Here is a 23,044-nt window from a genome sequence, read left to right on the forward strand (position 1 = left end):
TATAAATAAGAGAATTGCTCCCATGGTCAAGGGATATAGTTTTTTGACCTAAACAAGTCATAAAGCTTTCTTTTTGTTTTGGTGAGGAATTATCTCTCATTTTTCTGAACCAGAACATTGGCGCCCACCGTGGGGTACGGTAAAACTCGATCCTTACCCCATCAAGATAAAAAACAGTGAAAGAAAAAAGCGGGAGATACGAATCAGAAGATGAATAGAGGCAGAGGAGCACCACGTGAAGGGCCCACCAGACAACAAATAATGCAAAGCATACTGGAGCTACAAAGGCAGAATGAGGAGATTAGGTTGAAGGCGGAGGCTGATCAGGCTCAGCTTGAAAAGGAGAGAGAGGAAACTCGCAAGAAAGCAGAAGAAGACTTACAGGTGTTAAGGGAAGAAGCTTTGGGAGAAAGAGAGAGGTTGCGGAAAGATGCAGAGGAAACACATCAGCGATTGGAAGAAGCACTGCAAGAACAGTTGCGGAAGGCGAACGAAGATATGCAAAGCAGATTGGAGTCTGCCAGGCCTGGTTTCCGTTATTCATCTCGGTTTAATTCCGACGTGAGTGATACCAATCCTTTGGTAGATGCGATCATGAGCGAGCCGATCCCACAGAATTTCGTAATTCCCAAAATCACGCCTTTCACAGGGAATTCCGATCCAGAATTGCATCTAAAAGCTTTCCAGGCTCGGATGATGATATCAGGTGGCAATGATGCCATACGTTGCAAAATGTTTGTGGGCACACTGACGGAAATTGCCCTAGAGTGGTTTAACACTATACCGAATTCGTCCATCAGCTCCTTCCATGACTTCAAGCGTCTTTTCCTGGAGAGATTCTCAGCAAATAGAGCCAAACCCGTGGAGATGGCAGACATGTTTGATATAAGGCAAACCGCCGAAGAGACGTTAAAGCAATTTCTTAATCGATTCACCAATGTCAGCATGAGGCTGATAGACCCTAACGAGGGTTTGCTGGTAAAAGCCTTTATGAAAGGACTTCGAGCCAGCTCGTTCGGTGAGTCCCTGTACCGATATCCGCCGAAAAGCCTTACAGAGATAAGACAAAGGGCAACTGTGGAGATAGAGACTGAGGAAGCCATGCGCCACAAAAAGTCAGGAGACAAAAAACCGGTGACTCATTCCAGGAGTGAAAGAGATATGAGACCTTATCGAAGAGAAAGGACTCCTCCTAAAATGAAAACAGATCGGCGTTTTGTCCCTTATGTGGCACAACGAAGGACCGATTGTCCGCAAGTGCAAAGAATACCGAATCTCAAGGTGCCGATGGCCCAAGTCTTGGAGGATGCGGAGGTAGCTAGACATCTGCGCTATCCTGACGTCGCGGGGAGAACACTCGGTAATAGATTGGATGCTTGGTGTGAGTTTCATCAAACCAGAGGCCATGACACCAACTACTGTTATGGTTTGCGTTATCAACTTTCTGTTTTGGCAAACCGGGGACTCCTGGCAAAATTCATGAAGTCGGGTGCTGATGAGAAATCACCTGAGATTCGCGTGGCTCCCGATGTACATGAGACACCCATTTTGGGGGATTTCAATACAATAGCAGGAGGTTTTGCGGGAGGAGGCCAGACCAGCTCGGCTAGGAAACGATATGTAAGGAGTGTCATGACCACAGCCATGATGGATAAGCCAAGGCAAGCTCCTGACATAACATTTTCAAATGATGATTTGAAAGGGGTAATCCCACATGAAGATGATCCCATAGTGGTCTCGGTGATTATGATGGGAAGGAATGTCCACAGGGTGCTAATTGATCAGGGGAGTTCTGCTGACGTGATGTTTTGGAGTACTTTCATAGGCTTACAAATACCGATAGATCAATTAAAACCATTTGATGGAGTGCTTGTCGGTTTTTCTGGAGATCAAGGGGAGGTTAAAGGATATGTTGATCTTAGAACAACTTTCAGAGACAAGGAAGATGCAAAGACCGTATTTATACGCTACATAGTAGTTAATACCCCTTCATCATACAATTTGTTGTTGGGAAGGCCTTCTCTTAATAAGTTAAGGGCTGTGATATCAACAATACACTTAAAGATGAAGTTTCCCTCGGATAAGGGGAAAATACTCACTTTAGCTGTAAACCAGGAGACCGCTCGTAAATGTTACGAGGACAGTCTGAGGTTAAGGAGGAAAGTAGCATACTCAGTGAGCACAACTGGAGTAGTATTGGATCCCGAGTTAGATCCAAGATTGGTGCACCCTGAGAGAAGGCCTCAGCCTGTGGGAGAGGTGAAGGAGGTGCTTATAGATGGGAAGAAGTTGAGAATTGGGGGTGATCTGAGTCAGGAGCAAGAGCAACAGCTCATCCAAGTGCTGAAGAGGAATCTTTCTTCATTCGCTTGGAGTGTGACTGATATGTCGGGGATTGATCCCGACTTTCTATGCCACAAGCTTAATATTAACCCATTGGCTAAGCCTAAAGTTCAGAAGCGTAGGCAGTTGAGCGGAGACCGAGCTCAGGCAGCTACTGAGGAGATACATAAATTATTAGAAGCGGCTCATATCCGAGAGATACAGTATCCGACCTGGTTAGCAAATGTAGTGATGGTAAAGAAGTCCAATGGGAGATGGAGGATGTGTGTGGATTTCACGGATTTGAACAATGCCTGCCCAAAGGATTCGTATCCTTTGCCTAATATAGATGCACTAGTTGATAGCGCATCGGGCTGTGCTTTGCTAAGTTTCTTAGATGCTTATTCGGGCTATAATCAAATCAAGATGCACTGGTCAGATGAAGATAAGACGGCGTTTATGGGAGGGGCAGCAAATTATTGTTATCGGGTAATGCCGTTTGGGTTAAAAAATGCGGGAGCTACTTATCAGAGACTGATGGATCGGATCTTAGCGCCTATGTTGGGAAGAAATGTTCATGCGTATGTGGACGACATGGTAGTCACCTCGGTGGAAGAGAGGAAGCATGAGGAGGATTTGGAGGAATTATTTGTTACTATTAGCAAATACAGACTTAAGCTCAATCCCGAGAAGTGTGTTTTTGGGGTTAAAGCTGGAAAGTTTCTGGGTTTTCTACTCACCGAGAGGGGGATAGAAGCCAATCCTGATAAATGTGCAGCTATTATAAATATGAGGAGTCCTAGTAACGTAAAAGAAGTACAAAGGCTAACGGGGAGAATGGCGGCCTTGTCCCGTTTTCTTGCCAAAAGTGGGGATCGGGGCTTTCCTTACTTTCAATGTTTGAAGAAGAATGAGCGATTTCAATGGACTGATCAGTGTGAGGAGGCATTCCAAAAATTGAAAGAATATCTGAGCAAACCGCTGGTGTTGTGTAAGCTGGAAAAATGTGCTGAGTTGTCCTTATACATATCGGTAACCAAACATGCTGTTAGCTCGGTTTTAGTCAGAGAGAGTGATGGGGACCAGAAACCAGTGTGTTTTGTGAGCAAAATGCTCCATGGTGCCGAGGTGAGGTATCCCACTATAGAGAAAGCTGCATTGGCCGTGGTTGTTTCAGCTCGGCGTCTGAGACATTATTTTCAGAATCATGGTGTCAAAGTGATGACGGATCTTCCCATTAGGTACATCTTGCAAAAACCTAATATATCAGGCAGGTTGGTTAAATGGGCGATAGAGCTGTCAGAGTATGGACTACAGTATGAGTCACGAGGGCCAATCAAGGCCCAATTCTTAGCTGATTTTGTGGTGGAATTGTCTGAGCCGCCTGTGGAGAATCAGGGTGTAGGGGAGATAATGTGGATATTGTCAGTGGATGGAGCTTCTAATTTAAGGGGTAGTGGCGCTGGTATCGTTTTGGAAGGACCGGAAGGGGTACTAATCGAACAATCACTGAGGTTTGCTTTTAAAGCCAGTAATAATCAAGCGGAGTATGAGGCTTTGATAGCTGGTATGCTTCTAGCTAAAGAGATGGGGGTCACTAGATTGTTGGTTAAAAGTGACTCTGCATTGGTGGCAGGTCAGGTGAATGGAGAATTCCAAGCTCGCGATCCGCAATTGGCTAAGTATTTGGAAGTTGTCCAAGCTATTGCGAAGAACTTTGTTCTCTTTGAGTTCGTGCACGTTCCGAGGGAGCAGAATTCCCGAGCTGATTTGTTATCCAAGTTGGCTAGTTGTTCGAAACCGGGACAGCATAAATCAGTGATAAGGGAAACATTAATAGCTCCTCGGATTGACACGCAGGAAAAACATCAAGTACTGGAGATTTTGGCAACCGAAGAATCTTGGATGGCACCTTTTAAGAGTTATCTTGCGGATGGTAAATTACCTAAGGATTCCAACGAATCACAGAAGATAAAGAAAAACTCAAGCAGATATACACTGATAGATGGTCACTTATTCAGGTATGGGTATTCCAGACCTTTGTTGTTTTGTGTGGGAAGGAAGGAAGCAGATCGGCTTATGGCCGAGCTCCATGAGGGAATTTGTGGGAGTCATGTAGGGGGAAGAGCATTGATGCTGCGAACAATCCGAGGAGGGTTCTTTTGGCCCACTATGAAAAGTGATTGTATAGAGTACGTCAGGAAATGTGAATCATGTCAGAAACATGCCGATTGGAGTCATGCTCCGCCAAAGATACTGCACTCTATTAGTACATCTTGGCCTTTTCACACTTGGGGAATAGACATCTTAGGTCCGTTTCCCAAGGCGGTGAGGCAATTCAAGTTTTTGATCGTGGCTGTAGAATATTTTACGAAGTGGATTGAAGCCGAGCCGGTTGCTGTCATCTCGGGTGGGCGAATCCGAGAGTTTATTTGGAAGAATATAATATGTCGATTTGGGGTATCACGTCGGATTATTTCAGACAATGGAACTCAGTTTGCATGCTCGCAGGTGAGGCAGTTGTGCGCAGAAATAGGAATTAAACAGGTCTTCTCGTCGGTAGAGCATCCTCAGACAAATGGGCAGGCGGAAGCAGCTAATAGGGTGATATTAAGGGGATTGAAGCGGAGATTGGCGGCGACAAAGGGGGAATGGCCAAATGAGATACCTCGGGTGCTGTGGGCTTATCATACTACTCCTCAGACGACTACCCGAGAGACTCCCTTTTCTCTGGTATATGGTACTGATGCAATGATTCCAATTGAGGTCACGGAAAACACTGGGAGAGCGAGGTTGTTTGATGAGGAGATTTCTGAGGTTGGTTTGCGGGCAAACCTTGACGTTATAGATGAGGTTCGGGATTTGGCTCAGATTTCTAATGAGGCAATGAAGAGAAGGTTAGAGAGAAGTTACAAGACTAAGGTGGTACCTCGGAAGTTCCAAGAACAAGATCTGGTATTAAGGAAAGCGCAATTAATTCAGATGGATAGCAAATTGGCCCCGAAGTGGACTGGGCCCTATCGTGTTAAACAAGTGTTGGGAGAAGGAGCTTATAAATTGGAGACCTTAGAGGGGAAGGAAATTCCGCGAACATGGAATGCGGCTAATTTACGTTTTTATTTTAGTTGAAGTTTGTTTAAGTTGTTTTGCTTTTTGTAAGAACATTTATGTTTTGATTTCTAATACTACAATATTGTTGTTTCACCTGTTTTATTTCGAGTTTATACACTCGATGTAAAATTCCGAGTTTATACACTCGATGTAAAATTCCGAGTTTATACACTCGATGGTAAAGTTCCGAGTTTATACACTCGATGATAAAATTACGAGTTTATACACTCGAGGCTAAAAGAAGTTTTCATTTTGGTGTTGGCAGGATTGAGAGCTCGGGTTATAAACGAGTGGGTGTAGTTTCATTTTGGTGTTTGCAGGATTGAGAGCTCAATAGACTGCAGGATTGAGAGCTCGGGTCATGAGTGAGATAAAGAGCTCGGTTTATAAACGAGTTATTATTTCCCCCGGTTGGGTGTTTCCAGGATTGAGAGCTTGGTTTTTGAACAGGTTCTTATTTAATTCTGTTTGGTGTTTAACAAATTTGGTTTATAAATGAGTTGGTGTTTCTTTAGATTGTAGGATTGAGAGCTCGGGTTATAAACGAGTGGGTGTAGTTTCATTTTGGTGTTTGCAGGATTAAGCAGCTCGGTCTATGAACAAATTGTTATTTAGTGTTGTTTGATGTTTAACAAATTTGGTTTATAAATGAGTTGGTGTTTCTTTAGATTGTAGGATTGAGAGCTCGGGTTATAAACTAGTGGGTGTAGTTTCATTTTGGTGTTTGCAGGATTAAGCAGCTCGGTCTATGAACGAATTGTTATTTAGTGTTGTTTGATGTTTAACAAATTTGGTTTGTAAATGAGTTAGTGTTTGTCTAGATTGTAGGATTGAGAGCTCGGGTTATAAACGAGTGGGTGTAGTTTCATTTTGGTGTTTGCAGGATTAAGCAGCTCGGTTTATAAACGAGTCGTTGTTTAGTTTAGTTTGGTAGTTGTAGTTAAAGGTTTGATTTGCAGGCGACTTATTATTTGAGCGTTTCAAGAGATCGGTTTAAAAACGAATTATTATCTAGTTGATTAGCGTAAGGAACTAAAAGGGTTATCTAGTCGATCAATTGATATAAGTTACGAAAGGAGAGAATAAGGGAAGTAAAAATGAAATTCAAAGCATAATATGTCGAGTGAAAGTTGAAAGGTAGAAACATAGAAATAAACAAGTTAAAAGTTCGAAGAACAAAAGGAGAAGCGGGGGAAGGGAACGCCTAGTCATCAATATCAACAAGTTGTCCGTCAACCACTGTCTTGGAGATGTCCGCTGCTGATAAGTACACATCAGGGTAAAGAACTCGAACTTGCTCTAGGGCTAGTTGAAATCCCATGTTCAGTGAGGTGCCGATCTGATCCTTGAGGAGTTCTGAGTTGTGGATAAAATCTTTCTCTTTGAGGACCCAGCTTTCTTTCTCGGCTTCAAGGGTTTTCAGTTGATTCTGCAGATCGGCAATTAACTCATCTGATTTTTTGACTTGAATAGTCAGTTCAGCCACTTCATTGGTCAAGCGGGAGGTCTCGGTTTTGGAAAGAGCCAAGGCTCGATCTTTTTGTTCAAGATCAAGGGATTTCTGGGTGGATTGTAGATTGAACTGGTCCATCAGCATGATGCTAGTGGCCTCTGCCTTATGAAGATCAGCCAGGAGGTTTTCGTGGAGAGTTTGGGGATCTTGGGCTCTTAGTAGATTGACGTCGTGGTGAAGGTAATTGTGTTTCCGGCTATGTTGGGAGTGAAGGAATTGAGGGTGCCAGAAACTTAGTTCAGTATTGTCTGCGGTATGAAGCGGAGCTATTGGAGTCTGGGAGGTTGAGTGTTGAGAGGTGCTCTCGACGACCTTCTTACCCCGGGCTCTAGATCGTCGGGTTAAGGCTTCGAGGTCGGGTTCCGAGACTTCTTCATGGAGTTCGATTCGGGGAGGAGGTGCTGAAGGGCTTGCACCAGGAGTGGAGGTTTTTTGTCTCTTGAGTTGGCGAGCACGTTTCAACATATCTTGGTGGGACATCGCCATCAGGTTTTCTGTAAAAAGAAATAGGATCGGTTAAAAGGCGAGAATCAGTAGTAAGCTTGTTATAATAAAGGAACAGTTGTAAAGTGAGTACCGATGTGGAATTTTAGATCTACCACTCGGAATTCCAGCTCTAAAAGTTTTCGAGTGTCAAAAACAACATCCAGTTGTTCCAGCATCAAGCAGTCTTTTTTCTCGGAGGGGTCCAGGTCGTCTAATTGCCGAGGTGATTGAAGGTTAGGTGATTGACACCAATACAAAGGGAAGCCTTCTAAGAGGGAAGGACTCTGCTCGGGGGCGACTATTTTTATAAAAATCCCTTTGAAACCTTTATAGGAGGAGTTGTATAAGGTTAGAAGGGCTCGGCCGCTAACTCCGCTAAGAGAGGCTAGTAGATGCTTATGAGGAGATCTCAACTCGAAAAAATAGAGAAACATGTTGCTCGAGGGGGTGATACCGAAGTGGGTACATAAAATCTGAAATGCCCTAATAAAGGCCCAGCTGTTGGGGTGGAGTTGACAAGGAGAAACGTTCAAAACAGTAAGGAGTTCCTTTTCAAAAGTGTTAAAGGGGAGGCGTAAACCTAATTTTTCAAATAAGGTAATGTACATGAAGGTGAATTTGTGAGGGGAAATAGGGAATAAGTTGCCATCCCTACAAATGGGTTCATCGTTTTCACAAGCAATCACGGTTACGTCAGATTCGTTGCTCTTACACAGTGTCTGGTGGCGCCTAAAAGCCCTAACCCTAGTAAGGGTGGTCATGGTCGAGGTTTCTCGCCGCAAGGCCAGAGGGGCCCAAGAATAGAGGGCGTTATAATGATCGTTCATGAAGGGCGATTAAATTAGGTCAAAGGAGGGGTTTTTCTCGAAATAACTTAGGGTGATCGAAAAAGAGGGTGCAATCTAAAACACAATGCAGAGACAGAGACAATGTATAAGGAACCAGTGCAAAGAGCCAGAAAATGCAAGCGTAAAATTTGAAAAGGAGAAAAGAAGAAGTACCTGGAGGAAGAAAATGGCGGTTGAGCAAGACGAGGGAGGTGGAAAGCTTGAGTGAGGAGTGAGGCGAATGCGAGGGAGTGAGGAAATGGTTAATGGAGGGAGTTGAAAAGGGGGTAATAAGTGCCGTTTGATATTCAAAAGGGGGAAGTTGAAAGAGTAACCGTTGGATGATTTACACGTGGGGGCGTGAATGCAGGGAGTAACGGCAGATACGTTACGTGTGGATGCGTAACTGTAGGGAGTAATGATGATCTTACGGGAATTAGTGAAGGACAAGGGTGACAAGACAAATTCTGCTCTCTTCGTCTTAAAGCCGAGATCGTGCACAATTTGGAGAGCTATGTACTGGACTAGAGGAAGTCGGTTTAGGGTTGAGAGAAAGAGTGGGTGTTGTCTCGGCAAGTTGCCGAGTGGGGATACTGATTGGAGGAAGTCGGACTCAGTCGGACTCAAACCGAGTAAAGGAGGAGAGACATTTTGGTATGCTGTCTCGGTATAATGACGAGGGAAGGTATTTGGATTAACTTTATATTTACCGATATTTTGGGGGGGATTAGGAGGAGTAGTTGTTATATCTTTAAATATTTTAGAGTAGAAGATAATTCTGTTTTTGAGAGATGTTATTATTTTTAAGAGATATTTTAGAATTAGATAAGGGGTTTTATTCCGGTTATTATTTAGTGAATCTTGGGGATTAATATTTTGTAACTGATTATAATATAAATAAGAGAATTGCTCCCATGGTCAAGGGATATAGTTTTTTGACCTAAACAAGTCATAAAGCTTTCTTTTTGTTTTGGTGAGGAATTATCTCTCATTTTTCTGAACCAGAACAAGTATATATTTTTTTCACGTACATGATAAGAATTAGATAATTAATATAAAATTTATAGAAGAAAATAGCAAGTCAAATCAAGGGAAAAATATGTTGATCCAATTTAACTCATATTTTAATTAGTTTGAAAAATTTTGTTCTCATGTACAATCCATACCCAACCAAGAGGTATTTTGACCTAATTTAAAAGAAAATAAAAAAAAATAAAAAATGTACTTATTTCTTAAAATTAAGCTATATAAATGTAAATAGGTTGAAAATGTAAATTCTATAAAGATGGTTAAATAGAGTTTAAAAGATTATTTTCCTAAATATTTTGTAAGACAATGGTGATTGGTATCGTATTAAAAAGTGGTAAAATTGAAATTTGTTCACGTTTGGAATTTTGATACATTTTGATCTCCAAACTTTTAAAATGAATGAATATAATTTTTTTAATCTAACTACATTAAATATGTTTGACGAGTCAAACGTGTTTCATGCTAACATTTGAAGTGTTTATATAATTTGACATGTTTCCACTTCAATGTTAGCTGGAAAACACACACATTTAACACGTCAAAAAAAAGTTGACCTAATTATATTAAAATGACTGTATTAAAGTTCATAGACCAAAATATACAAAATTTTGGATAGAAACGAATTTCAATTTTACGTGAAAGTTCAAGAACTAAAAATATATTTAACCTATTAAAATGATTTCAAATAAAAATTTGCAAGTGGCTTGTAAAAGACAAGTAAAATATGATGCAATATAGTATTTAGCCTTCTAAATATTTTATTCTAATGAACTTTAACACCAAGTTACTTTCAATTATTACTTTTACGTACAATAAAAATTGTTTACAGATACTTTTTGTAACATCCCATTTAATAGTTTTTCACACTATCAAACAAAACGTTATATCATGATCAAACATAGTAGATAGTAGAGATAACAATTATATACACATAGTATATATAATCTGGTATAGTCATCCAAAATTTTTGCCATAAAAAAAATCCTGGAAGGCAAGAGTAGATGCATAAAAGGCCTAAACTACTCATCAAGTTAGGACTCCACAAAATCTGGCCCAAAACTACTACAACAATGAGTGAGGGTCAATTCCTGCTCTGAAGGGGGGCGTCATCATTTGGATTAGGCTCTGCTTACACCAACAATAGGCGATCATAGCAAAGAGAACACACAAGGACAAACAACATAAACAGAAAGGGTAAGCTAACTAAAAAAGGAGAAAGAAATAATGCAAAACATACTATACATCACTCATAACACACAGTTTAATAATTAAAATTCTAGACTCGATATCCGGATTGTGTAAGCGACAATAGAGCTCTTGGTGGCTTGCACCTGTAACGGTTCCCAGACTCTGCAGAGTCTGGAAGAGTCTGGACACAAGGAGTTATCACCCGATCGTTCCCAGGGTAAGTCCCCTTCGCGTCTAGGACTGGATCAAGTCCAAAGACTAGGACCTCCTGCTACTCCTCACGACATAATCCATTCTACTCTATTTGAGCGTGAATGATTATTGGAGTTTCAGGATACCAACCAATATGGATTCCACACGTCCTTACACACACTAACAATTCACATGAATTTCCCTTGAAATTCCATTCCAGCCACCACTCTATATACCCATACTCTTCTAGTTTCATCACACCATACATTAAAGATGATCTACCAAGCATATAAGAACTTTCTTGCACAGAATCACATTAAAACGTATAATTTTTCTCTTTAAAACAGAAGTTGAGGTGCTCCACTGCAGTGACTCTCGCTTAAGCTAGACAATCTAGCCCAGGCGAGAAGCCATCTCGCTTAGGCGAGTCTATCTCGCCTAGGCGAGGCTCAAACAGTGGCAAGGATAAAAAAAACTGGGCGAACTCTCGCTTAGGCTAAACTGGTTCGCTTAGACGAGAGTGTCTCTCGCTTAAGCGACTCCAGCTCGCCTAGGCGAGACTTCGCTCAGTATCAGGGGTGAGTCTTTCTAATAGTCTCGCTTAGGCGGGAACCACCCGCCTAGGCGAAAATACTAGATCATCCCACTGTTTTCACATGCAAGAACACTGATTTCAGGGCAACAATGATCATACACTCACACATGCATTTCTAGCAATCAATTCGGCACACCAACATCATACAAAACATAATTCACGGCTTAAATGAAACGAATTTCGGTTTGCTTCCCTTACCTTTTTAAAATCACCAAAAGTAAGACTCTATCACAAGGGCACCTCAAATCCTCAACCTAAGGGGGCTGAAAACCAAAAACTCAGAGTGAGTACAAGACCCTAATTCGGTTTTGGTAAGCATTGAACTCCAAAAATCCCAAAATTGGAGAGAATTGAGGAAAACCGAATTTGACCTACCGGAAGGGGAAGATGACTCAGCTAGAAGAGGTGTTCTTCTCCTGGTTCCGGGTTCAGCAGCTGTAACAGAGGGGAGGAGTGATTAGAAAAGGGAAAATTGAGCTCTATTTTAGAGAGAAGGCTGAGCAGTTGGTTCAGAGGGAAGGAAGACAGTGAAGAGTGGAGTGTGGTTCTATGATATGAGTTGGGGAAGAAGAGAGTGTATAGAGAGGGGAGAGTTAGTGGGTCCTCACACTTTTGCTCTTGGTTCTGGCTACCAATGGATACACATAATTATTTCTCGTAACCTTTTTTTATCTCCTTAATAAGAAAAATATAAATTAGGTATTCTTTTTCACAAAATTACTTATGACTTTTTCAATTTTTAAGTATCACTTATAATAAAAGAGTTGTTTTTGTGAAGGAAAACTCTTAATACGGATAATATAAACCATTGAAGAGTTCCAGGGATAGTAGGAGAACTTGATAGAGAATAATTTTTACAAGTAACAAACAACGTGAATGTGTGTATCGTCTTGTTAAACGTTCTAAATATCTTGCATTAAAAGAAATTTTATGACATTATTGAGTATATGTGAGTTTTTTAAAATTAATATAATATACAGTAATTTCTTCTCTTGACATCCCTTAGAAATATTAATTTTAACAAATTGAGTATATAATGAATTGGTCTTCGATGTGAGATGACTAAGAATGAATTTTGAGAAGAGTTTAGTTAATAATAGATTATATTTCAAATTAAATTTGAATTATATGTCTTTAATATATATTTCTTTATTATAGTTGTTACTTTGAAGGTTTCATTATCTTTCATAAACTCATTTTACTTTTTTCTGAACATAAGTACTTTTTTATTTTATACACACTTAAAAAATTACTATTACATAGATAACTGTAACTTAATATTATCTATTGTAATTAAAATCATGATTTATTACAATGTTATTGATTAATGAAAATTAAACTCTTTAAGTAGTCTCTCCAGTTATCAAATTATATTTTTCTTAACACAAACTAAAGAAGTATTACTAAAATTAAGGAAAGAAAAAAAAAACTAGATCCATATTTATATATTGATTTTGTTATTTATATTTCTTATTAAATAGTTTTTTATAATTCGTTGAGAATAGATAATAAAAACAGATCTTCCTATTGTGTATTTAATAGAAGAAGAAGATTAAAAAAATGGATATTTTCATTTTTATTTATTTACTTTATTAAGGATTTATATTCAAATAATATTTTATTAATAAAAAATTGTCATTAGATATACTTTAATATGAATGGAGTACCCATCTCCAAAGTAACTTTTCTAACCTGCCACTGTACTGTGAAGGGGGCACACGCGCGTGCACATGCATGTTCAAGGAACACCAACCAAGCAATCTTTGATGCTTTTTTTTATTGTTATATTTTATTCTATGCAATGTAATATTCGGCACGGTCAACGAGATTTTTTTAATTTTGACTACATTGTAGCATGAGAGCTCTGCGCCGCCCTCTACAAAACCGGGAAAACATCACCACGTGTTCCCTCGATGGACACAACATGAACTACGGAGGCGGCAGAAAACCCTAACGGCAGTTAAAACATCTACATGTGTGTCTGTTGTGCTGCCACAAACAGACCATGACGGCAGTTTGAAGATGCTTCCCCACACATTTGTCGGTATGCTTTATCCATCACCGCCTGTACGCCTGTACCGGATCCCCTGAGATCCAATCCAAGAAAAAAGAATTGGATAAACAAGTCCATTTTTAAATTTTTAATGTAGACTTCTTTCATACCATGTTTATCTGTACAAACTTAAATACGTTTTTCATTTTTTGAAATCATTAAAATTAGCATCTAAAAATTATAATGACTTTTTTAGTTATTCAGTAAATATTGAAAAATTATAATAAAAAATGTTGGTTTCTATTTTTCTATTTGGCTTCATTTAACAAACTAAGTACATCTCATCAATCATGTAATACATATATCATTTTTTTAAATTTTTTATTTATTTGTATAAATGTTATTGAATTTTTAATAAATAACAAAACAATTACTTATATATTTTTTTTCTTTTTCATAGAATTGATAGACTAAAGACACTTTTTAGTAGTCAAATTATTGATGGCAGATATGAGTTTGATTTTTCTCTAGAATAAAATAAAAGAGCAAAAGATTTAAGATTGATTTTTAAACAAAAAATACATGCTCTTTTAGAAAATTAATTTCCGTAAATTATTTTTAAAAGGCTAAAAATTATATTTAAACTTAATTAAGTAAAAGATATATATGTTTTTCCTTGACGTTTTTGGTCGACGTAAGAATTGAGGACGTTTTTTGGATGTTGACACGTGAGAGAAATTGGATCCCTATGGGGAAACAAACATAGCCGCCCCTCCATGAATGTAGCGCCGTCCTTACAGAGATGAAAGATTATTGTAATACTTTGTTGTACGGTCAAGTGGGACACAAAATTATTGTAACACCAACTCATGCTTATGTTTCAAATTAATTTTACCAATAACTAATTAAATAAACAACTAAAACAGTTGTTTACTCATACAGTAGGTATATAGACTCGAGTTTTTTCTGTAAAATATACCTTCTGTTTGGTTTGAAGGTTTTACTATTTTTAACTCAAAACAAAAGTAGTGTATGTCCTGGTGTACTTTTTCATCCAAGTTAGAACTCTTTTAAATACAAAAACACACACATTATACTCATACAATGAGATCTAGTAAAATCTAATTTTCAATTTTCAATTTTCAATTATTTTTACTTTTATGATTTTTTATATTACTATTAGTTTTAAAATTTACAATATATATATAAAGTTATATATCCTGACTTTTATTTAAGTTTTTTCAAATAGCTTTTAACTTCTGTTTTCATTTAAAGAGAAATGTTTAATAACAGGGATTGAGTAACAGTTTGTAGTTTTTTTTTATTAAATATATTAGTATTTTACTATTTGAATTATTATTTGATAAAAATGAGTGGAAAATGCTGCAAAAGTGGTGGGGCCACCATATTTAAACTCTATGCAGAATAAGTTTGATTTAGGGTGAAAGGGACAAGAGAAATTTGATGAGATAACTTTGATCCAAATGTATCACATTGAATGTCCAAAACATAACTCATCTCTTTCTTTGGTTGTTCAGACACTTTACCTGCCAATATTCTTCTCCTCCAACCATATTGACTAAATTTAAGTTATTACATTGCAAGAAAAATTGACTAATATGTGCAAAAACAGTAAGAATACTATCCATGAAGCAATATTCATAACTTAGCTGCCATACTGTGAAAACATTGATGGACCTCTCCAAAAGCAGATTTTAGGTTTGACTGAGTACATATGACACTGTTTGAATTGTCCCTATATAAGATCCATGAAATTCAGGGGTGAAGTTCAAATGTTGCCACATATTCTTGCTTGATTCTTCTTAAAGTTAGCCTTTTGATTCTCTATGAAATCATGAAAACAAGTAAGTTAATTGTTAAAATGCATTTTCGAAAGCTTATCATAATCAAAATCAAATTTGTTCAAAAATAAAAACCGATTACACTATAGATTTGAGGGAGTAAATTTGAGAAGAAAAAAAGGTAATATGAGAAGAAAAAAGGACAAATTATATTTTTTATATATAAATTATTATATTTTAATTAAAGAAATTTATTTTCTTACATTATTTTTTTTATTCAAAACAAACCCACGTAATAATAGAATCTAAAAAATATGACAATAATATATATGAAATTGTAACATAAAGTTTATTATCAATAATAATATATTAAAAATAGAAAAAGTTACCTTTAGTCATAATATTTCTCTACACTCTTTCAATAACTTAAAATCTTCAATAATTGAATCAGAAGCTTGTTGCAATATCCCTTTAAATCTAGATTATCATTGTTAGGAATCTAAGTGTGAGTCTAAGTTTCACGTTTGCTAGAAATGAGAGAGTAGAGCACTATATAAGGATAAATACCCATAAACCCATTGTCTTAAGGTTTTGGGTTGAGAGTAGTGTCAATGCCTTATATGGTTGGACTCAGGTCTCCTTGATGTTTATTCTCCCCGATGAAACTCCCTCCTTAAAAACCTAACAAGATAGTGCTTGCTAAAAATTTAGCTTCCGTCTTATTTCTCAACATATTCTTCATTATTTTTATTGTAGAAAAATATCTTTCGGTTGTAACTGTAGAACCTAGAAGAGTCATGATAAGACATTTTTTGTTGTTGCCAGACATGAATAAATTCTTCAAATTTGAATCTTGACAAGCATCAATAATGAAATGTTCAAGTTGAAAATTCAAATTAACATTCTCTTGCTCATTAAAATCCATGGGACAATGTTTGTCTACAAGAGTGCAAATTTTATCAATATTAAAAGCTTTATAAGCATCTTAGGATCTAAAGCATGCTTAGAATTAATAACTCCATTGCTTGGTCATTAAATCTACAAGTTAACTCTTGTAATTACTTATCACTAGTAGCAAAGAATATTTCAACTCTCGAATAATGCTCCACTGTAATATGATCACTACAAAAATCTTGTAAGTTGTGTCGTTTATTTTTTGTATATTACAACGTTTTTAAACATCGATATTTAGTGCGTGGCGTTTATTGAAAATGCTGTAATTCTTACCGTCACAAAGTATAATATGACGTTTTGAAGTGAAACGCCACAACAAACGCCACTTTATACATTGTATAAAATGACGTTTTAAAGATGTAATAAATGACATTTAAAAATGGTGTTATTTACTTACTAGAAAACAAATCCAATAAAAATAACAACACTTAAAAATATCATAATTCACATTATATTATGACATTTGTAAATGTCACTATTATAAATAATTTTTAATAAAATATTTTATTTTTTTTATTATTATCCATCTATATTTATAGTTCATAATTCAATAAGATTTTATTATCTATTACTATTCACCTATATCTATAATTTCATACTTCAATATATTTTTTCTTTAATAATGACAATTTTAATTACATAAAAAATCATAAAACTCTAAAAAAAACATGACAGTGTACAAATACAAATGAACAAAAAGAAACAATTGTATTGATTGTTCAACCATTTCAAAATGCTAAGAGTTGAAATATCCAAATATAAAATAGACAGTATTAAAAGTCATTATCAAATTATAATACAATTATACATTTAAACTTAATCCTAATCTTTTTTACTTCCACCACTTGATTGGCATGCATCATTTGGATACGATATATTACTTTGAACATCCCTAGCATTCAATGAATAAAGTAATTGAATAATTTTAAAATAATAATACAAGAAAATATTATATGAATGCAAAACCAAAATAATCAATTATTACCTAAAACCCGAATAGTGTAATTGATAAAAAATTTCAGTGAGGAATTGGCACCCTATATGTTCAAATTAAAGAAAATTGTAACATAAGTAGACCATAACATTGCATCTTCTTATCTAATGTATGAAGGCTAAGAAAAAAAGTGACATACGATCAAAATAGTTACAACAATAGTTAAAATGATTGAATCCATTAGCTAAGAATAAACAAACATCCTTAGTTCTAAACTAGTTCATAAGAAAATAAATTAAAATCCAAATCATAAACGGAATGAATTAGACTTTAGTGGTGCAGATTATGATCGGTGGTGAGGAGTTCACAGAAAAACTAAGTGTATCTATTTTTATTTGACTAATTAGTTTATTTTGTTTATCAAATTTGACTTTGTTTCTTGTTATTGATTCAAAGTAGTAAAAATCGTTCTAATAATAATAAGTTATCATAGGTGTACCCAATTCTCTATAAAAAGAGTTCACGAGTACTTTAGCTTCTTCTATGAAAAAAATTCTTGAACAAATAAATAAAAAGGTCGAAAAAGATATTACAAAGAGTGTTCTTAATTTTGTATGGCTTCTATTAGCTTATCTTAACCCTTACATTTCCCATGAATGGTTAAGATTCTAACATAAAAGTCATGCTACCTTTCTAAGTGAACATATAGTCAGTATTTAACTTCTAATCTTTCACTACTAGTATAGTTTAGGATCAAGGTTTACTTTAGTTACTCATATAAAAGTGGTCCCCTCACTTGTTATATCTCTTATATATACAAGTCTTCTTAGTCTGTAGACATCTTACCCATTGTTTAAGTCAACTAGCTCCAGACTTCAATGTTAGTGATTCTAGTAAGTCTATGACTTCTTGAAATCCATCTATAGTTAACTTTTCTTCCCCTATATTTTTGTCCAGATCCGCAACTTTTTCAAGTGAAACGACATCTAGAATATATAAAGTTATTGAAAACAATGAAAAGAATAAAAAATATTCGTACTTGTTTACTTAAACAATTTAGTTGTCTCAAAAAAAAATCAAAATAAAATAACAAGGTATCAATAGTCATAAACAAACTCATACCAGAAGTGTTAAAGTTAGGAACATAAAGGGTGAACTTTGCCTAAGAGATTTAATTTCAATTTTTTTTCCACAATTCTCTTAACTTTAAATAAATTGTCTTAGGTGCTTCACTACAAGAAAAACGCGATTTATCTACAGATATTTACATACGGATTTAAATACGTAGGTAACGTAGGTATTACATACGGATTTTATCTACAGATGTGTAAAATTGAGTTACATACAGATTTTTTCGAAGTAATGTAAAAATGTATTACCTACCAATTTTCTGTATGTAAAATCCATATGTATATTTATCACGTTAGAATGAGAATATTTGCAAGATCCATAAATAATAATAAAAGATTTGAATGTAAATTAAAAAATGTTTACCTACCGATATTACGTACAGATTTAAAAATAATTTAACCTTAAAAATAAAAATCAAGATTTATTCTCCCGCTCACTTCCTCTAAATATTTCTTATTGGCGCTCCTCACTCTAAAAAAACCCCTAGTTGAAAAGCTTACTCGAAAATCACTCAATGAGAAGAAACCCTTACAAAGAACCTCACTAACTCAAAAATCACTCACATAGAAGATCTTCTCGAAATACACTTGAAGCTCGCTCGAAAATCACTCACAGAGATAAACCCTCTCGAAACCCACTCGAAGCTGAAATTAAAACCACCAAATCTCCATTCTTCTCGCACTCACTCGCATTCACTTGTCATTCAACCACACAACATCAAAACCCTAGCCTCCATGGCTCACGCCTCTTCTGCATTGCCGCCCCCGGAGGAACTATCTCTACTCGAGCTCGTTGCAGGTTGCTCGACTTTTGGAGTCGCACCCTTGCGCTGTGTCACAGAGCCCTCATCCCACAACTACCATTGTGTCTTCTCCCCTGCAGCAAAGTGTCACAAGGTTAGGTTAAACAACCCATCTAAATCCTAAACTCGATTGGGGTTGCGAAGGGTTTAGGGTTTATCCGAACCCTAAACTCGATTGGGGTTGCGGGTATACGTGATTAGATTTATCTATTTGTAATTAGATTCAGATTAAAGAGGGTTGCAGTTGCTTTATAATTAGATTATTCTATTTGTAACTCACTTAGATTTTACTTGTATACGTGAATCAGGATTAAAGATTTAGGTCTCCATCCATTGTAGAAGATGTCACTTTATCTGTGGAAGATTCAGAGATGATACAAGTTGTTGAACTTGAATTGAATAATGATGCTTCTAGTGAGATTTGGAAGTGGAACGGGGAGGACATTATGCCCCATTAAGTGAGTTTGTAATATATATGTTATATACGTTATGTATGTGTATATTTATGTGTGCGTGTCTAATGGATTCATGTTAAATGATCAAATATTTGAAGTCATGTAGAAATTGTTCTAATGGGAAATAACTCAATAAATTTGTTTAAAATTGTTCAAGGGATGTCTGATATCGTGATTAGTGGAACAAATTTAGAGTTCAGCTATTGTTTTGTGGGTTGAAACCTTATATCCTTTCTTTTCTATACTCTTGTTTAGATTTATGATAAAAAGATTATATAGAATCATATTGGATGATAAAAGAGATAATAAGTGAACATTGGGTTGAAACAAGTTGGTGGGAGTCTGAATGGTTCTAGCACAGGATGACTATTGCCTTCTCCTCTCACTCCCTAACCTATTTTTTTGGTTATTTGTGTCTTGCTAAGGTAATTTATTGACTTCTTAGCTTAAAATTTACAATCAATTCTATTGAATCCAAGTAATGGTAACTCTATTTTTTTACCTCTTTCTTAAAAACTTCCTTTTGATAGTATCATTGCTAACGTTTTTATATGTTCAGATTTTGGCAGGATAAAAAATTGTTCTCGTTGTTGGCATGGTAAGCTTCTTGTTGCTTGTATGTCATATTAAGACCAAAAATATGTGCAAAAAAAATCGAAATTCTTTTACAATTAACTGAATAATTGAATGTTATAGTCTTGTATTTGATGCTAATGTTTTCTAATGTTGCTACCTTTCTGCTATCTGATGTAGTGCATTTATATGAGTTTAATGCATTTGGGGCTTTAACTAACAAATTAGAATTGTTAAAGAACAATTTAATGAGTCTCATCGTGGTTAAGGTTACAAATATTTTTTCAACAGATGAAGCGTTTACTGTATCAAAAGCTTAAAATATGTTTGATGGTTATTATGTACCATGGTGAGGTTGATTATAGATCCAATGTTCATTGAAACAATTTTATATTGTAGCTTGAGATTTAGAAGTTGCTGAATAATCATGAAGGAAATTTAGACTATGACTTAACTCTTTTCAATGGGGCTGCAACAATATAAGAAATTGACATAATAATTAGAGCTTTGCTTTTCATTGAGGCTGCAACAAAATCTTTTTATATTTATAATTACTCGTACTTTTAATTGCTAAAAGAATTATATATTTGTTTAGGACATAAAGCACCATACGTTTTGTATGGCTGTTTCCCATGTGTATATAGGTGGTTGTTTCCCTTGTGCCTGTGATCCCATCCTACCATACATGTCTTTTTATACATACATACATACATACATACATATATATATATATATATATATATATATATAAATTTTATATAAAAATATGTATGTACTTTTAATTGCTAAAAAAAGAAATGTATGGTATATTCGAGTTATATAGTATCTAGGTGTTATATTTTTTTGCATATTATATAAAAATATAATTAATATTAATGGGACAACTTTTATTAAGATAATAATTATTCTTTTGTAATCTTTTTTATCAGGAATTCCACATGGTGAGAAGAAAGAGTTTGACAAGGTTAAGAGTGATTCTAAATCATTTATATGTGCTATCATGATCCTGGGAAATAGCTCTTAGCAGACAATTGATTTTAGATATATTGTTGCTAGTTAAATTTTTTTTATTATGATGGTTGGATTGTATATGATTTAAAATTTTTACGGAAGAATTGCTCTTAGACATTAAGCTTATGGTTGGATTTTTTTATTAAGATTATTGTATTGTATAGTGTTTTTTCATTGTTAAACTTAGATATAATCACTGTAATCACAATTATTTACTTTAATAATATTCTTAATTTTTTTATTATAAATTTTCAATATTTATTATTGTAATAATTATTTTGAACATTTATGATGACTTTCAAGTTGCCCAATATTTTGTAGGTATTGTAGAAAAAAATATTTTTATTAAAACTAGTAAACACATTACCTACGGATCTTATCAGTAGGTAATTACATGCGGACATATCTGTATATAATTACCTACAGAATAATCTGTATGTATCTACAGATTAATCCGTATGTAATTACCTACAGATATATTGGTATGTAATTACCTACGGATTTATCCGTAGGTAACGTTAGCTACGACAGTGTAAACCAACGTAGAAAACCTTGCACCAAGCCCTAAGAAAAGCAAGAGTGTTGAATGAAGATCAATTACATAAAAGAATTGAAACAAGCTATATATAGATAGTAATATCCAACTTGTTATGCAATGTTAAAATTCTACTTGACAACATTCCGATGAACATCCAAACTGCTTTTGTATATTTCTTTTTAATTAATAAGAGTGAAAACCTGAAACCTTATTAAAGTTAGAAAATTTTAGATGCAAACCCTTAAGCCTTAAAAGGTGAGAAATAAAAACAAAACAAGGTGGGTGCCATGTTTCATCACTACAAGAATGTAGCCATATAGTGTCGGCCAAAATAGGACACAACTGGGACAAAACTGACTCCAATAGCAAGGTGGCGTCGGTTCAGCGACGGTAAAGGGTGCAACGCTAATTTTGGGATACAAAGCCTCTTTACGTCGGTCAATCAGTGACGCATAGTTGCTTCTTGATTATCGTTACCTACGCTAAAGCATAAAAAGAATATAATAATTATTTCGTGGTGCGACGGTCAAGGCCACACATTATAGGAACAAAATAAAATATTTAAAATAGCTTTCGTGCGCTTAGCCGACGCATAAGAAAATATGCATAATTGAATCTAGAATTTACCACCACAATTGACTTATAGGAAAGCCCAAACAAATCAAGCATTGCCATGACAATAAACAAACACAAGCTATCCCCAAATTGATGCATCACAACTCAAAATTGTATGATCAAGTGCACACAGGAAAATACCAGATATTAAACACAACATACAAATTTTTTTTACCATTGCAAACAAACAAGTAAAAATTCAAATAAAGGAAGATTTACCTTTCCTAAGAATTCAACTAAAAGATGAGGCTCAGATTTTTTTGGTTAATTGACCTTGCCTTGGTGGTTTATCCTAGCATTACATGTTTCTGGGATATGATTCTCAGCATCAGCTCTAACTCCTGCATAAATTACAAGGTAAAGATTACACAACTCTGCTATTAGTGATATGATTTTGAGAGTTTAAGATTAGAGAAAACACTAGAATAATTTTATTATAATCAGCCTATCCAGTGTGTAAAAGGGTTGAGACACCATGTGTTGTATCTATATTCTTTTATTGAGAAAAGAAAAACAAAGTTATAAGTCATTATGTTCTCATATTCATGCAAATATGCATATAATTTATGTTGTAAAAAATTGACAAATCACGAACAAAACAATACTTCCTGAGGCGTGTAAATTCACTACCCTTAAGGATTTATCCGCGGTGTGTGCGTAAGCCCCCAGGATACAACAGGAACTTCTCGGATCTTCCGAGGATCTCAGAACTAGCAAGAAAGTACTCTTGAGAGAGTATTTAACCCAGATAGTAGAAGAAAGAAATATGAGAGAGGAAGAGAGCTTGAAGAATGAAGAAGATTGAGAGATGGTGTGTTTTGGAGAGCACCAAAACCACCTATTTATAGGTGTGAGTGATGAATGGTGAAGGGCTGAAAATTATAGCATTTATGGAGAAAAATCAATGCATGGCAACGGTAACAGAATATCCCTGCAACGTACAAAAAAAACCAAGCTTTCAAGTTTGAAAATC

At 35.7% G+C, this 23,044-nt stretch overlaps 1 protein-coding gene across 1 annotated transcript; it reads left to right on the forward strand.

The window, feature by feature from the left end:
- Positions 1-210: 210 nt before the first annotated feature.
- On the forward strand, positions 211-5,451 carry LOC146881537 (uncharacterized). Its single transcript, XM_085669223.1, has one exon. The coding sequence runs from the start codon at positions 211-213 to the stop codon at positions 5,449-5,451; it is 5,241 nt and encodes a 1,746-aa protein (XP_085525349.1).
- The last annotated feature ends 17,593 nt before the right edge of the window (positions 5,452-23,044 follow it).

Source organism: Vigna unguiculata, chromosome 11, assembly GCF_037176805.1.
Source record: "Vigna unguiculata cultivar grain cowpea cultivar isolate G323 ecotype 2 chromosome 11, ASM3717680v1, whole genome shotgun sequence".
NCBI classification, from domain to species: domain Eukaryota; kingdom Viridiplantae; phylum Streptophyta; class Magnoliopsida; order Fabales; family Fabaceae; genus Vigna; species Vigna unguiculata.